The 14,677-nt window shown below is 49.1% G+C and overlaps 1 protein-coding gene across 10 annotated transcripts in view; it reads right to left on the bottom strand.

The window, feature by feature from the left end:
• Positions 1–14,677, bottom strand: part of DNM1 (dynamin 1) — a 73,641-nt gene that overhangs the window by 17,799 nt on the left and 41,165 nt on the right. For all 10 annotated transcript variants that reach the window (XR_010886124.1, XR_010886125.1, XR_010886122.1 and 7 more), the window contains exons 11-14: positions 11,945–12,031; positions 11,632–11,702; positions 11,118–11,169; positions 8,372–8,485 (exon numbers count right to left, since the gene is read on the bottom strand). Coding sequence is in view for 5 of the 10 variants with exons in the window: in XM_067308887.1 (XP_067164988.1) it covers positions 8,372–8,485; positions 11,118–11,169; positions 11,632–11,702; positions 11,945–12,031 (324 nt within the window). In the remaining 5 variants the exon portion in view is untranslated. The remainder of the gene's footprint in view (positions 1–8,371; positions 8,486–11,117; positions 11,170–11,631; positions 11,703–11,944; positions 12,032–14,677) is intronic.

Below are 14,677 nucleotides of genomic sequence, written 5' to 3'. Positions count from 1 at the left end.
CATTTTGCAGGGCAATGAACAGTGCAAGGAGCCCCTGCCGCTCTCCATCTCCCCACACCTCCCCCCTTCGAGCTCCCACTTCAGTCTTTCCAGCTTCTCAGTTTTCAGTCCAGCCTGTTTTATATCAACACTCTGACTTCATTTCCTGAATGCAGAGACAGGAAAGTGTGGAACGAGCTGCCAAGGGCTGAGCCTCTCAAAACTTTGGCTGAGCCTTCTGCCCATATGTTAGCAATCTGGCAGTATGTGCTCTGGCTGAACAGCATCCTGGCCAAAAGGGGAAGAGGGCTTCTCTCTCTAGTTTAACACATTTGGAGGGGGAAGAGAAGGAAGAGGAAGAAGAGCCAGCGCACACTGAGATGGGAAAGGGAGTTTGTGCGATACTATATTCAAAGCCCTCAGCTTGATCCCAAGAGGCTTGTGTTGCTCATAAGGTATCTCCTCCTGGCCACAAGACAGAAAACAAGCAGAAAAAAACCACAGACAGAACTATCGCTCAGTAGCAGAATACAGGTTCTGTGAAATGAGTGCATTGGCTGTGAATTAATCTGTACAGCCACTAGGCCAAGGAGAGGTAGAGAAGCGGTAGAAGCACTCAGACTGGCAGTATGAAACAAAACACAAATGCCCAAATACTGGCAAGAGAATATTGCGGGCACAGGGTTAGCTACCCCTAATCCAGGCTACTGTTCCTAACAGGAGTTGCACCACTTGCATGAAGAACTACAGAAAGAGATGACTGCAAGCTACTTGCACAGGCAGGATAAGTGCCTGAAGACTACCCCTCACCCCTAACAGTGTAGACACAGCCGTAGGGCTCTGTACTTCACACCTACCACCACAAAAAGACACTGCCAGGAAAGATCAGGATCCAGTTGTGGAACATGAAGCATAACAGCAGGAGAAGAGAAAGGGATGCTTCAGTTGCAGCTTGATGACCCTACACATACCTTTATTTTGGCCAAGTTCAAGAGACTGGCTTTGGCTAGAGGCAGTAATGGTCTGCACTATCACCTAAATATTCATTGCTTTCCTCTAGGAAATAGCCTCCAAGAAATCCAGAAGACTCAGCAGGCCAGCCTGAGCCAAAGCAGTTCCTTCATTCAACTGGACTTTCTCAATAGCAAGTTAAATTTTCCTGCTCTTGGATACATGTGAAGTGAAGCTGACAGATGCATGTGTAGGCTCCCCTGAGGTTGGAAATTGGCACTTGCAGTAAAGAAAGTAATTGGCAGAATTATTAGGTCTCAGTTTGAGTTTGGAGCACAGATAAACTAATTAAAGGTTTCCCTGTGGCTGTTATAACAAACACCACTTTTTGCACAGAGACGAGGGTCTGTGGTATGGGAGAAGGAGCACTACCATTGTTTTAATTGGTGGCCCTGTGAAATTAGAAGCAATTCATCAGGCTTAAACCTCTTAGTCTCCTTTCCTTCTTGTAAGTGTAGAGTGCTGTGGGTAAATAAATCTGCCCCAGAGATGGCTGGAACTTCAGTCAGCTCATTTGCGTTCAACTCATGCATGGTATTTTGGAGTCTCCTGCAATAAGACCCTACCCGAGTGGAAAAATATTAGTATTATAATTAAGAATATACACACTGAAGTTGGTTAAGCATTTTAACTAGGAACCTCCCCCCCCCCCAAAAACAAGACCTTGCCAACCACTCATCTGCTTCTTGCCTTTGCAAAGAAAATCCACATTAGAAGAGCTATATTCCTGAGCTGTGGTTTTTCCAGGAAGCCTCAGTCACTCAAAATATGCATGTCTCAAGAACATCTTCCCAAAACACAGTCCACCTGCCTCACTTTTTCCCCTCAGAGCATAATTTACTGGTCACTGTGTGGTCACTGCTCTGAACTGCAAAGCAGCCATAATGGCTTGTTTACATAGGAAAGCTAGATCGGTTTAACATCACACCCTAAGATTTTAAGCTGATTTAGTTCAAAAGTTCTGTAGACACTAGACCTGGACTCATGGGATTAAATACAACCATCACTGTTGGCTCAGTGAGCACAATAGTAATCAACTGCATGCATGTTCCTCACCTGCTCAAAACTGCAAAAACAGACATCAGCTGAAATAATATGCAGATTTAAACATGTAGCTAGTGAATGGATGGCCAAAGCCAGCTGCGTTCACCCCTCGGAGGCCATTAGAGGGTGCATCAGAAAACACAGGCAGAAACTGTGTGGCTTAAGAACTAAAGAGGCCGCCGTGCCCAGACCTCCACTGTTGTGACCTCCGTAAGGTCAGCCGCCGCAAAGGACGGGCACGCACTCCTTCCCACGCCTGCCCCTGCGCCAGGGCAGAGATGAACCAACACCAAGTATTCGACTTGCTTTGATGAGGCAAAGTGTGACACATGTGCAGAGTGTTGCACACCCCTGGGAAAAGGAGCGGCTCAGTTATTCTTCCCCAGTGCATGGTTAGGGCCAAAGTGGGAGGTTCCAGGTATTCATATTTTTGGCCATAAATTTTAACTGTCCACCAGTATACACACAAGAAAAAGGGATCCTGGAAGAGAGACGTGCAGCGTACATAAAGCCCTCTTTATCCCTGCAGCACCAGGGAGAGAGGGAGCGAACCACATGGGCTAGAGAACATCTGGAATCGCTACATGGGAGCCAAGCGCCGCAGAAGGAGACGGCATTCCTCAAGTTTCCAGGCGAGGTAGGGAACCTTCCTTTCCCCCACGCAACCTTATCCGTCAGACGGCTCACTTCCTGCCAACCTCTGGCCTTCCCAGCAGCCAGCAAGCTCCTCCCTCGAGTCTAGTTAGCTTTCCACTGCCACGTCAATTGAGGCAGAAGGACAGAAGGGAAGCAAGAAGGGAGGGAGCAAAAACCAGAAGAGGGAGGGAAGGCTCAGCGAGTGCCAGACATGGTGGGGGGAGAAAAGGAGGGGATGCGGATTGCTCCTGCAGTAGCCGGAGGCTAGCTGCAAAGGCAGCTGGCCAAGGCGGGTCAAAGGACTCTTGTTGAGGGCTTGGAAGCAAAGGCCGGTCTTGTTTGCGCTTTGCTCTGGACCCCAGGCAAGGGCTGTTCTTCAGGACAGAGCTGGGCCGGAGGAGATGAAGGTGCATGGGGCCTGGGAATCCTCCCGCCCAGAACCACCAACTGCTGCGCCAGACGCAGGGGGGAGAAAAAGGGTTGAATGAAGCAATGAGTTCTGCACACCTGGGTGACGGCCAAAGCTTCAGCATTTCCTCCCTGAACAGCAGTAATTGATTGTTTTTTTTTTTCCCTCCTCCCTCTTTCCACAAAGGTGCAGCACGCCCAGGTGGAAACCAGGTACCAGCCTCCCGACACCAGCGCTGGAAGAGAAAAGGGCTTGGAAGCTTGCTCGAAATTGGAAACATGCAGGGAGCAACATCTTTTTTTCCCAGCTGCCGAAGGAGGATGTTTCTTCAATCGGGACCTGGACTTTCTCTCACCCCATCTCTGTCCCCAAAACCCCATCCCAAAGGCAGGGAGGGGAAAGGACTAATAAGCTGCTGATAGCCGGAGAGCAGATCACAGAGGCTCCACTCCGTCTGCCCAGTGTTCAGACTACCTGTTCAGGACTACGAGATTGTACAGTAGTCTGCACATTGGTTAGGCTGTGCTGGGATACACCACACACTGCCAGTGCTGCACGGGGATGGAAACACCTGCACGGCAGAGGGACACGCTTGGAGAGGGTGGGCTGTGGGCAGCTGCATGCAAGCTTCACCTGTGTCTAAACCTGCAAGGATATAACCCTGCGGAGCCATGCTTGATGGTCACTTTTACCTGCCTCTTCACCAGCCTACTCACACCCCTCCTGTCACTCCTTCTCCCTCTCCTCTACTCCCTTCTTTGCAATCATTTCTTTCAGTTTCACGCACTTGTCCCAGGGACAGATGTGTTCATGACTGCTTGTTTCATATGCTGAACTTTGCCATAAAATGCACAGTTGGAGACAAGGGCCTGAATGAGTTACAGCTGCACCGCGTCTTGCTACCTGGGAAGGGAGGATCAAGCAGAGAAAAGTGACTGAAAAAAGGGGATTTCACTTCATGAAGAATGCTGACCATTAATAAAGAAAAAACCCACAAAGGACTGAAAGTTGGAGGTTTGGATGCTCTGGAAGTTGTGTTTGCTTTGATGTTTGTCTGGAAAAGAAAGACGAGAAACAGCGAGTGAAAGGACAAATAAGGACTGAGCAAGACAAGAGAGTAAGATATTATTCACGATAAAACATGCACGTGTGCAAGAGAATGACTGACTGAATGAAAAAAAAAGAAAAGGACAAAGAACGAACATGTTTCAGAGCCCGAGACCAGTGTGAAAGTGGCACAGGATGAACCTCGGAGCAAACATACTTCTATGGTCTTAAAACAAACCAGGTACAAAAACTGAGCTGCAACTGGGCCAGCCACAGTCACCACCCCGTTACAGCAACTTTCTGATGACTTGTGGGGCTTTAAGCATTAGAGCAAAGAAAAGATTTCCACTGGCTGAGTTGGGCCTCAAGGACATAAATTGCTTGGGATGGGGTGGGAAAAACAATCTCATTATTGATTTATTTATTTCTAACTAGAATTAGGTAGAAGCCACTGACAGCAGAGTAAGTGACAGTCTAATGACTGTGAATAAGGTCACATTTTCCCCTAGACAGGAGAAAGTACCTTTCTACCTCAAGCAAAAGAGAAGGAAGGCACGAGGACAGCAAAAGATCCCAAGCACTGATCCAGTAGGAATCAGTATGACACAAAGAATATGAAATATTCCCCCATCACATAAATACCTGAAAGTGCCTAAAACTGCACCCACCCCTCCTGTACACACACACACACTCAAATGCACCGACATCGCACACATCACACTGCAATACTCTTACACAAGCAAATAAGGTCATATTCCTCTCATGCAGTCACCTGTTATTATAAGCCCCAAACTTCTAGTACATGATTTACCTGAGTAAGGGCAGAAGGTCCCATCTGTATTGTACATTCACACAAATTCCCAAAGGGAGCAGCAGATATATCCCCCACTCCTGCACACAGGGGCACACACAGGCACGGGCACTCCAGCAGAAACGGTCACTCTTGCAGAACGGAGAGCCCGGGGTCCCCTCCAGCAGGCATTAAGCTTTACTAATGGGAACCACTAAGCACAGCGCTCGTTACAGCTCCTCTACGAGGTCCCTATCACCAGCAACTCTAGCCCCGCTCACTGCCCCTCTTTCCCTGCTGGAGGGGAAGCGAGTCCTGCAGAGAAGGCGGCACTGGGGCTTTCGTAAGGGAGTCAGGCAGAAGGACTAGTCTAATTCAGTTCTTGCATCGTGTCTGCGGCGGTGCTCGCCGAGCAGCCAGCCGGCACGCGGGAGCGCTGTGCTGCTGCTCCAGCCCTGGGGACCCGGTGGCCTCCCCGAGCGAGGGGATCGCGCTCCGTGTCAGCGGCAGGCACCGGCGCAGGGTCCTCCCCGCCTCCCCCCGCCAGCGCAACCCCACCGCGTGCAGGCATCTCCGAAGGGTCTCCAGGTCTTGGGCAGCCAGTGCTATGTGGGGCCGCTCTCCATGGGGTCAGTGTTTGACTCATTGAAAGGAGACAGGAAGAAAAACAGAGAACCCAAACGCACACACATACATGAAAAAAAGAAAAGCCCTTGGCAGCCAGGCAGAGCAGGGAGCCAATTTTCCACCCCCGCTGGCCCGCTGGCTCCCTTCCCCTCCCAGCGCACTCCTTCAGGCCCCTGCAGAGCACCAGCAGCCGCGTCCTCGCTAACACGCGATGCTGGGCCCTTTAAGGCATTTTAAGTTTCAGTTCGTTTCTTCAGAGGGGAGGAAAAACAAGCGAGCATTGCGGAAAGGCTGGTATTTCACTAATGGGGTCCAGATGTCTCCAGCGCTCAGACTCTGGGCCCGGGCTCACGAAATGGGGCAGGGAGGGACGGCGCGCCCCACTCCCCCCTCGGCTCGCCGGCGGGGCTAGCCCAGCCTTCGCCCCGATCCCAGCGCACGCGGGTTGCCCCCGCTCCTTCCCCCGTCGCTGCCCCCAACTCCGCTGCGGGCGCTTCCAGCCGCACAGGACACGCTCGCTTCCCTCATTTCCTCTGGACGCTTGCCAGAGCTCAGGGGATCTGGGGCAAGAGCCCACCGGAGTCGAGTTGGGAAGGAGGGGGGCGGCTTTGTCTGCCTGGAGTTTAAAGGAAGAAAGATCACGGTATACAGCCTTTATAAAACACACACACACACACACGAGAGGATTGCAGGAGCCTTGGAGGATGCCAGGCCTCCTCCCGAGCTGGTGGGGAAGGCGAGGACGGGGACAGACCGACAGGGGACCCTTGCTCGACAGAGGGCCGCGCACGGCGGCAGGCTCTGAGCCGGAGCCAGCTCCCTGCGGGACCGAGGTTTAGCAGGGGGATCCCCACGCTCGCGGCTCTCCAAGCCGCCCCTCAAATGCACCAACTTTTAGCCCCGCTCAGCTACGGAGTCCAGGGGGAAGCTGCTTCCTTTCATCCCAGCAGTGGCCACAGATCAAGAAGCTGAATGTGAGGTGGGGGAAGGGGGGAAAAAAAAATAAGAAATAAAAACATGCTCCCCTTTCCCCTCTGCTCCCACCCAGTTAAAAACAAAGGCTCCTTTCTCAGAGGCTGCTCGAGCCTCGGCAGCACTGGGTCTCCTGTGTTTGTTTAAGGGATGCTGGCTGGCAGGGCACTGCTTTAATTAGGCAGCTCTACCTCTCGCCATACAGAGGGGAAGCGGTGCAGACCTCCAGCTGCTGCCCACCCCCAAAGCTGCCCTCCCTCAGGAGGGAAGGGACAGCCAACCCTCACCCCATCAGCTGGGATCTATCAACAGCTTACACACCCCCACTGCAGCCCTCCCACTCCCCCGGGGAAGAACAGGCAGTTCTCATCATCTCTGCAATACAGATGTAGCAGCTGGCTTTGATTTAAACCACTCAATGTTCATAACCACCCGACCTGCCTATGTAACCTGGAGGACAGCAAAGCATCCCCCAGCAGCTCTGAATGCAAAGGTCTTGCAGCAGAGACGCACTGATGTAGCAAAAGCTATTCCAGTGCCTGGGTCTTTAACGGAGAGATTGCTGCCTGCTCAGCCATAGCGGCACTATAGCAGTCTCCATGCGGAAGATGATATTTGGAGGATGACTCATCACCATCTTTCTCATCATTTCCACCTGCTTGAAAATGGACAGACCCACTCAAATCAGCAAGAGAAGAATGGGTCTGGCTGCAGTTCCCAGGCATACCACTTAGACAAAGAATAAATAAAAAGAAATCACAACAAGGGATGAGACAGTTTCTTTATCTGGAATTGGAAGTGCCAATCAACCCAATGTATGGACTACAGTGTACTACGCACTTCCTCACACCCTCCAGCATACCGAGTGGGGCTAAGCCTTTCAGTTATGTTCTTACCAAAACCATCTTGCTACGCTTTTCTCTACTCAAAGTAAATCCACAGGACAACTGTCTACCTTTGTCTTGAACAGGAAGCAACACACCATTGACAGCTGACAATGATAATTTCAGCTGGGACATAGTTCTGGCAGCTTGTATCTCATTTCCTACTAAAGGAGAAAGACACTACAGCACAGTGCGAGGATTCCTAATATTCAATATTTCTAAGCAACTCTGCAGAGTAGGTCCATGTTACTATCAGTGCTTTTCCACACATCACTGTGTGGAATCACTTTTCACACATCACTTTTAATGATTAATACTCTGACCACTCACAATTCAAAGAATTTTACAAATACAAGCTAACTGTTCAATACACAAATGTTGAAAAGAGATATTCTTGCTTTGCAGCTGCGGTAACTGAATCCTGGAGAGGTTAAGTAAGTTACCCAGAGTCAGAAGGAGCCAGCATCTGAGCTGCAGCTTTAGCTCCACAGCTCCTGCTGCTGTGCTCAGAAAGGAGATGGCTTTTTTTCTCGTGACAGAGACACATCAAAAACTCTGCCACACTCCTTCAAAGAATTCACCATGGCTACTCCAGAAATACCAAAAAGCCCAGATCTCAGAGCTAACCCATCACTCCCTTGAACACAGCTGCCACAGCAAGCCAGAAGAAGGTCAAGTCCGTTCCAAGTGTCTGTCAACTTTCTGCTGAGCTAGGGCTTCAAGCACAAATGTTACCAAATGAGTTTCCCCTTGTGTGTCAAGAAAGCCACATTCAGATCAATACAGAACTGTTCAGCAGCAGCGAGACCGCAGGGAACCAGGCCCAAGGATCATTTCAGCTTATGTCACAAGCTGCACAGAAGGAGACACTCAGTACTTGGATACACTTGTAACACCCAGAGAACTGAAGGCCTAATCCTCATCAGATGCTCAGTTCCCCCAAGACTGAAGTCTCAGAGCTGAGCTACTCACCTCATCATCCTTATACCAGGAGAGGTTCTCTGCTGTCAGGACAAACCAATACTCCTTGGAGCCACCCTTCATGATCCCGATGTTGTTGATGGTGAGCCAGCCCTTTCGGATCACCTAAGGGGACAGGAGTAGCAAGCATTAACAAGAATCCTAAAAGCCTGGCCTTAGGTGACAAGGGAAAGAACAGGGTATCCCTACACACAGAACACCATAGAAAGACAAGGAACACCATGCTCTCTGCTGCTGCCAAGAGAGCCCCCCAACTCAATTGGCCTAGGGCTCAAAAGGGCCAGGAATAGTACAAAAAGGAGGCAGGAAGGAACCTGGCTGTGCTGTGCATTATACCCTCTGCCAAGGGGAGAGAGATGCAGGAAGAACTGCATCAGAGAGCACCTCAGGCACTGGCACAACCTACAAGCACCAGATCACCGCAAAACACCCAGAGAAGGCCATGCCTAGAGTAAACCAAGCCAGCAGCAAACCTTTTGGCATGCTGTACACAAGGAGTGCTTCACCCAACTCAGGGGTGGGGGTGTGTGGGGACCAGTTCAAGAGGAAGATACGGGTGAGCAGATCAGAAAGGGTTTAGTTTAGTAACAAGGAGACATTAAGTATGAAGGAACAAAATGGTGCATCTGGAATCAGTACCTTGGACTTCAGCGTACCCATGTATTTGAATAATCACACTAGTTTAGGGCAGTACAAGTTCCTACACTTTTGGTTTGCAGAGAAGCCAGGCTATTACTCTCTAGGACATTCCAACTCACCACGTGCTTTTTTAGAGACTCATGTGTGCAGTAATCAAATACAAGTATGCATCAGCTTAAATGCATCAGCCTTTTTATGCATATTACTTCACTGTTAACACCCAGATACATATGCATGTACATGTGGGTACCCTGTCGTATGGGTATGCTTGTTGAAAACAAGCTAATGTTGAAAAACCATGCAACTGCACTGCATATTAGCAAGTTGCACTGGGCAAGTAGCCTACCATGGAGGCACACAATCCTTTTCACTGTCAATTTATCCTACAAAGGTAAATGTAGAAACACTGGATCTTCACTTCACACCCACTGTTAAATTCAAGCTAGACCTATTCTCTTTGTGGACAGGAGGGGGCAGTGAAACAGAACCCCAGATCCCTAGATTACTGCTTTTCATCTCCACCCACTCACACCATCTATCAGCAGCTCTGAAATGTTCTTTAACATACTACCTTTGCACCTCATTTCTGCTTCACCTGTGTCTATTACCAGCTCTTTTCCTCTCCCTGTTCAGCAGCAGAGGGAATAGCTTGTCTATGCACTGTTCTTGCCTTCCCAGATGCAACATTAATGTTCATTAGCACACCCTGCTGAGTGGCCTTCTACTCACCAGGATCTCATCCTGCAAAGGGGAACCATAGCAACAGCAGCAGAGCAGAGAGCAGGAGAGGAGCAAAGAGAGGAAAGATTGTTACTAGGAAAGCTGGAGCAGGAGAAGAGAGGCTCAAAAATAAAATAAATTGGAACCTGTACCAAATCTTTTACCCCAGGTGCTTAAAAAAAAAAAAGTCTGCTAGAGGGAAAAGTCCAAGTGCTTTACAGGTAGATCCAGAGCTTGTCCTTTGAGTTATTGTACACCACTCAGCTCTTCAGTAGGTATACTGCGAAGGACGGGGATCCCTACAGCTGCACCAAGATCCCATGAAGCAAATAGTTGGCCAGCCAAGCTTGCTAAACTATCAGCCTGTCAACAGCACTGAAACCACATGCCCATCTGCGTGCAGGGAAAGGTGGTCAAACATGTTCTAAGACTATGCATGTCAGAAGTGAAGGTCTTTAAAAAGAGGAATAAAGGAAAGCATTTGCTTCCATTCTTTACCAAGCTGCTTGTAAGGTCTTGTTTCTACAGGATCTTCTAGCCTAAATAACACTGCCATTTCCCCCAAAAATCTGGGAGAGGAAGGTGTCATTAGCCCCTTAAATTTTTAATTGCATATACCCTCCTTACAGTTCCTACAGGAAGAGGGACCTCCTCCTCTCCACTGCTGTCTTCTCCCAAGGGCATGTTGTTACACACCCAGTGCAGCCTTGGCTACAGAGCACTCTTTGCCTCCACCTGCAGGGTTTTAAGCCTTTCCAGTGAAGCTTTCCAGAAGAAAGCCCATGACCTCTCTTGAAATCCCCTTCCAGAAAGTAGATACCATCAACAGAAAAGACAACTAAAAAAGGAGAGTCTGTACTGACTGAAGCAGTTCAACCCTGGCAGTGGGGGGAGGGGGGACTGCAGAAGGGAGCTTAACCCATTTATAAGCAGCTTATGAATCTGAATCTGCATCTATGATATGCCAAGTGATCGCTACCCTTCACCTCAGCAGAAGAGATGGCACAGCTGGAGAAGGGGAGAGAGGACCCATGGATGTACGCAACATCATGTACGTCTACTATTAGCCAGACAACAGCAGTGAGCTTACATGAGATGTTGTACACCCTTCTGACCATGCAAGTGGAGCAGCCCTGCAAGACTAGATCTTAATGATCAAGGGTCCATTTCCCTCTACATTTCCCCTTTGTTGCTCCTAAATGCTCAGCTCTTCCTGACCACAGTCAGCCCAAAATGCTATCTTCCAGGTATAAATAGAGGTTGAGTAAAAAATTAGAGCACTGCTGCATCCAGCTCAGCGCTTGTCCACCTGGTAGCTTCCAGGTAGAAAATACATCCTTCCTCCTTGCAGCAGTGAATGAGATGAAACTTGGCCTACCTGGTTGCCAGCTGCCTTCTTCTTGCTCATCTGGCTGCTCCTCTGCTGAGCACTGCAAACAACAGCAGAGACATTCAAAACCCCTCAGGCTCTCCTTGACCACCTGAATCCTGCTCCCACCAGAGAGCTGCTACGGTGAGTTCATGCTCCTCACCACTGGCTTCCAAGCCATGATAACCCCATTTATCTCCATCTGCTCTCTCAGCCTGGCCTGATCTTCTCACTCCCACCTGAACCACACCTGGGCCACTAACCCTCCACAGTTTTTGCCTTTTTCCCCCCGACACAACCCTACATCTTTCGAGCATCCCTCTCTGTTCCCCACCAGCAAATGATCTAAGTAGCTTTGCGATATGGAGCCACTGAAGAGAGGAGCAACACTGAGACTGAGCTGTATGTTGGGATCACAGTATCTGCACCAGGGCCTCTGCAACCCATTTACTGGAGCAGCTATAGGGCAGGGCCACAGGGAACACACATAGAGGAGAGGAGGCAGTAGGATATCGGTGCTTACTTGGCAAAGCCAATGAAATCCTCATGGTTTGTGTTCATGTAAGCCAGCTCGATGTCTATTAGAAGCATGACCTGCCAAACAGAGGCACAGACAGAGCAGGTAAAACACCAGTGACTGACACTGAGAATAGTCCGGGGCAAAAAGAGCCCTGTACATTGTTCATCTGATCAGCTGGAGGCCCCGGGCTCAGAGCTCAGCTCCAAATCCAAACTTGGAGAGGCCTCTCTCTAGCCCAGAGTGTCCCCTCAAAGGCTGCCCACCCCCCTCCCCACCTACCCACCCACCCCCCTCTCACATGCTCCTGAGCCCCTACCTGATCCTTGGTCCTGCCCTCTCTCTCGCGGATGTGGGTAGTAACAATCCTCTCCATCTCCTCGCGCAGGTGAGGGTACTGGCTGAGCTGCAGGAGAGAGAGCACACGTGCACATGGGAAAGGGAGGCATAAAGGGGGGAACAGCCCCCTGCATGTAAGCGTGCACACATACACCCTGCAATCAGACATTTTAAAGTTCTGGAAGGCTGGACTTGCAGACAGATTTTCCAAGTTCCTTGGGGTCTGTTGGGGCAAGGCTCTCATTCCCTTTTGCTCTGAGCTTCAGAGAAAAGCCCTTTTCACTCTTAGAGCAACTGTTCTGTCTCATGGGAGACCTGCTCCAAACCCACCACACTCTTCCTAGTACAAGGCTTGTCTCAAACCCCACATGTGAACACAGTGGTTGTCTGTTGGGTTTTTCCCACTAAACTGAGCCATTTCTCTAGAAGTTCAGCATCTCACTGGCTAAGTAGGTGAATGACCCTGTTGCTACAGCCTGCTGAATCCTATAGGAAGTCTCCCTGGGAGGAGAAGTGGATTTCACCCCTCATTTGCTGAGACACTATGATAAAGCATCCAGCCCTCTTTGTTGACACCCGCAAGCAGAGACAGAGGCTCTGACCAGCTCGAGGGGGCTGGTCTCCAAGGACCATCGTGCTCTGGGCATCAGGACACTGCTTCTACCTGCTCTCTGCCTGTGTTGGGGCAGGATCACACAGTTGGGGCCTAAGTTCATATCACGCCTACACCACACTTTTTCCCACATTATGGAGTGAGGGGGGTGTAGGGAAGATTCATTCCTGAGCACACTGAGAAGGAAGTAGAAAGACATTATTGTCTGGTTCAAGAGAAAATATCCATAGAGATCATATAAGAGAAACCTCTTTCAAAATGAGCACCCTTAAAGTCCTCTGGCATTCACACAACACCTGCCTCAGAGCAGAGCAGTAGTATGACAGGGACACTTGATCTGGCTAAGATCTAAAGGACTTTGGCCATTGTCTTCAATAGGATCAGGCTTCACTGCCAAATCTCAGCTACCAGTAGGAGGTTACTCCAGCATTCAGGTCAATGACTGGAAAAAAAAAAAATCAGTTGTTTAATGCAAGTCCCATGTTTTCTGAGTCAGGATTATTTCTCATTTAAGTACATTCAGCTCTTTGCCATGACTGGTGCAGTACCATCTGAAGACCTTAGCAATAGTAATAGTTAAGGCCCTTCGTCTGTGAAACTATGCTTACCAAGCTGCATGATAAAGTAAACCCCTCTCTACTCTTTACAACAGCGCATGACACCATCTTACTGAAGCCTAGCAGAGAATGCAATTCATAAGCCTCCAGCAATTTCAGTGACAGCACCTGAAAGCTTTCTCAGGTCACACCTAGACTCAGAAATAAAATTAATTCTCCAGCTGCAGGATCTAGTCTTTTTTTCCTGCCTCTTTTCCTATCCTCTGCGAAATCATTTCCTCCATTGTTTCCAATCACCTTCAGTTTGACTACAGTGGCAAACATCATTTCCTAGTATCATTCCATTATACCCCCTCACAGGGTATATTTAAAAATCTCATTTGCCTCTGACCTGTATTGCATGAGTTTGTTTCTGCAGTTTACACGAGAGCTGCTTCTTTAACTCATCCAGCCTTTTGCTCCATATACATAAGCAGCTGCAACACTCTAGAAGAAACTGGCTCAAGGAACGCAGCATCACTGCTGGAAGCCAGATTTTACACTATCTCGGGCAACAATTTTCCTAACTTCTGACTACAAACACTCTCAGACCCTCTTAACACTCTTAAGAGTCAGGGCAGTTGCAGTAACCTGAAACTCAAGTTGAGAACTAACTTTTATATTGCCTATTTTCAAATGCGATGTCTGTCTGAATGCCAGTGACCCTAGAGACAGGGAAAAAATGAGTGGAAATTAGCTCTCCCCACCACCACCTTGTCTTGAAAGGGCAAACGAGGTGTTCTCCATGATCTTTATGGTTCAGGCAGCTGGTTGCTTCAGAGACACACAGGCAAAAGCTTCCTGTTTCCTTTGGGGGGTTGGCAAAGGATAGATGGGCAAGTTATGTCAAACAGACAAAAACAGGAAGTCGGAAAACCTCTAAGCAAGTCTCAGCTTCTTTGCTTCCAAAAAAAAAAAAAAAAGAAAAAGAAATACATATATATATACACATATACACACCACCCCTATCCCCCCCACCCCAAACAACCCAAAGGCAAACAAAGGGTGCAAAATGAGTTGCAGTTTATTCGGAACCCAGGTCATTCAGCAAATTATGTGCAAAATAAATTGACAGCATCGATCCCCGTGCAGGATCTTCCAACCCCAAGCATGCATAGAAGCAAGGGTGGATAAGGGAAAAGGACACAGACACCAGCCACAAGATGTCACATCCACCAGGCAACATGCAAGAGGGCACAGAGGGGCAGGGAGTTAACACCAGCAGTACAAACAGCACCCAGAAATGCCATGACTCTGAAAGACAGGAGAGCAGGTGACCCTTCAAAAGGCTAAGTCTGCCAGCTGGGATCATTTACCAGCTCAAGTGGGTTTTTAGTCCTGTTTCAGCTGCACTTTCCTGTTCAATCAATACAAGCTCCTGGCCCTCTTTGAAAAACAATTCATCCCAATGCTCCTTAGATCCCCCTTTTGCAAATTCCAGGAGTCCCTGCAAGCACACTGAAGATCTCTACCTCTAGTGGAAAGGATGCTGAGCTGTGACACC

Source organism: Apteryx mantelli, chromosome 21 (genome assembly GCF_036417845.1).
Source record: "Apteryx mantelli isolate bAptMan1 chromosome 21, bAptMan1.hap1, whole genome shotgun sequence".
Taxonomy (NCBI): domain Eukaryota; kingdom Metazoa; phylum Chordata; class Aves; order Apterygiformes; family Apterygidae; genus Apteryx; species Apteryx mantelli.
The sequence above is the reverse complement of the archived record's forward strand: the minus strand, read 5'-3'. Positions and strand labels throughout refer to the sequence as shown.